The following is a 1688-nucleotide window of genomic DNA, read 5'->3' on the forward strand; positions in this document are numbered from 1 at the left end:
ATGTTTTTGTAGAAAACGTCGCTACCTTTCATTTTTTGGCGAATTACACCCTCACCTTTACCTTTTTTTGCGCAAAACGTCCTTCTGTCAACTCTCCGTAAAAATGTTCCGTTAAATTAAAAGGTAATTAGCACAAAAGGTCCCTACCTTTCAATATTATTGTGTAAAACGTCCCTACATTTCATTTTTTGGCATAATTAGCACAAAAGGTCCCTACCTTTCAATGTTATTGTGCAAAACGTTTCTACCTTTCATTTTTTAGCATTTTCACCCCTACCTTTCATCTTTCATTGCGAAAAAGGTCTTTCTCATCAATTTTTTCAATAAAATGAATATTTTACGCTCCTATTCAAATAAAACAAAAAGAAAAGAAAAGAAAAATAATTAATTAATTGTAATCATAGTCCTAAATCTTTCAAAATATTACAGATAAATTCTAAACTTTCCACTACCACCACTTTCATAACCCCACCAAGCCACCACCTATAGATCCATATAGCACACTACCTTTCGACCACAACACCTATCGGACTCCACCACCACCACCATCAGCCTCACCTCCTCTTCCCAATATCCTCCTCCATAGTATTGGTCACCAATTTGTCCAAAACAACCACATTTACGATGACAGAGTTTGGAGGGAATGGTGGCAGAAAGGTGATATTATGTTGATTTATAGTTGGCAGCTTGATAGGTTGTGAAAGTGGTGGTGGTTGAGAATTTATGATTTCTTTTTAATTTTTTAAAAATATGGTTGCAGTTGGTTATTCATCTTTTCTTTTTGTTTTATTTGAATAGGAGGGTAAAATCGTCATTTTATTGAAAAAAATGAATGAGAATGACCTTTTTCGCAATGAAAGGTGAAAAGTAGGGGTTCAAATGCAAAAAAAAATTAAAGGTAGGGACGTTTTGCACAATAACATTGAAAGGTAGCGACCTTTTGTGCTAATTATGCCAAAAAATGAAAGGTAGGGACGTTTTGCACAATAATATTGAAGGGTAGGGACCTTTTGTACTAATTACCTTTTGATTTAACGGAACATTTTAACGGGGAGTTGACAGAATGACGTTTTGCGCAAAAAAAAGGTAAAGGTGAGGGTGTAAAACGCTAAAAAAACGAAAGGTAGGGACGTTTTCCACAAAAATATCGAAAGGTAAGGACGTTTTGTGCTAATTACCCTATATAAAATCAAATCTTCTAGCTTCATATTTACTCCGACATAAAATGCCTCGAAATTAATGGAATGAAATCTATTATGCTTCGATATTCAAATCAGTATGATACTTCAGAAAAAGAGAAGTTGTACAATAAATATGATAAGACTTTACAGTTCAAAGATTTCAGCACTAGAAGCAAGGAAATATCGTAAATTCTTTATTTTTATAACTATGAATTTAGATTTGGGGGACAAATGTTACATATAGAAATTAGAATATTCTAGATGTACATTGTTCTTTTCATTTAAGGATAACATTCTTCTTATGTTTCAAAATCTGAATAGTGGATGTTGAGAAAATCAAAGACTATAAAGGTTATTATGTGGAAGGATGTCAAAGTTAATGTAGACAATAATCTACATGTAGCATGTCTGTAGAAATTATTACAGCGCACTAGGATCCATGTCAACCACAAAAAGAGTAACATCTCTTGCCCATATATCATGAAATGAATATTTATGCCTTAATCA

The 1688-nt window shown here is 33.1% G+C and overlaps 1 protein-coding gene across 1 annotated transcript in view; it reads left to right on the forward strand.

Moving 5' to 3' along the window:
• The first annotated feature begins 624 nt into the window (after positions 1 to 624).
• Positions 625 to 1688, forward strand: part of LOC111370219 (heat stress transcription factor A-4b-like) — a 13116-nt gene continuing 12052 nt past the window's right edge. Inside the window, exons 1-2 of the mRNA XM_022991905.1 lie at positions 625 to 657; positions 761 to 763. Of these exons, the coding sequence (XP_022847673.1) occupies positions 625 to 657; positions 761 to 763 (36 nt within the window). The remainder of the gene's footprint in view (positions 658 to 760; positions 764 to 1688) is intronic.

This window comes from Olea europaea, chromosome 21 (assembly GCF_002742605.1).
Source record: "Olea europaea var. sylvestris chromosome 21, O_europaea_v1, whole genome shotgun sequence".
Classification (NCBI taxonomy): domain Eukaryota; kingdom Viridiplantae; phylum Streptophyta; class Magnoliopsida; order Lamiales; family Oleaceae; genus Olea; species Olea europaea.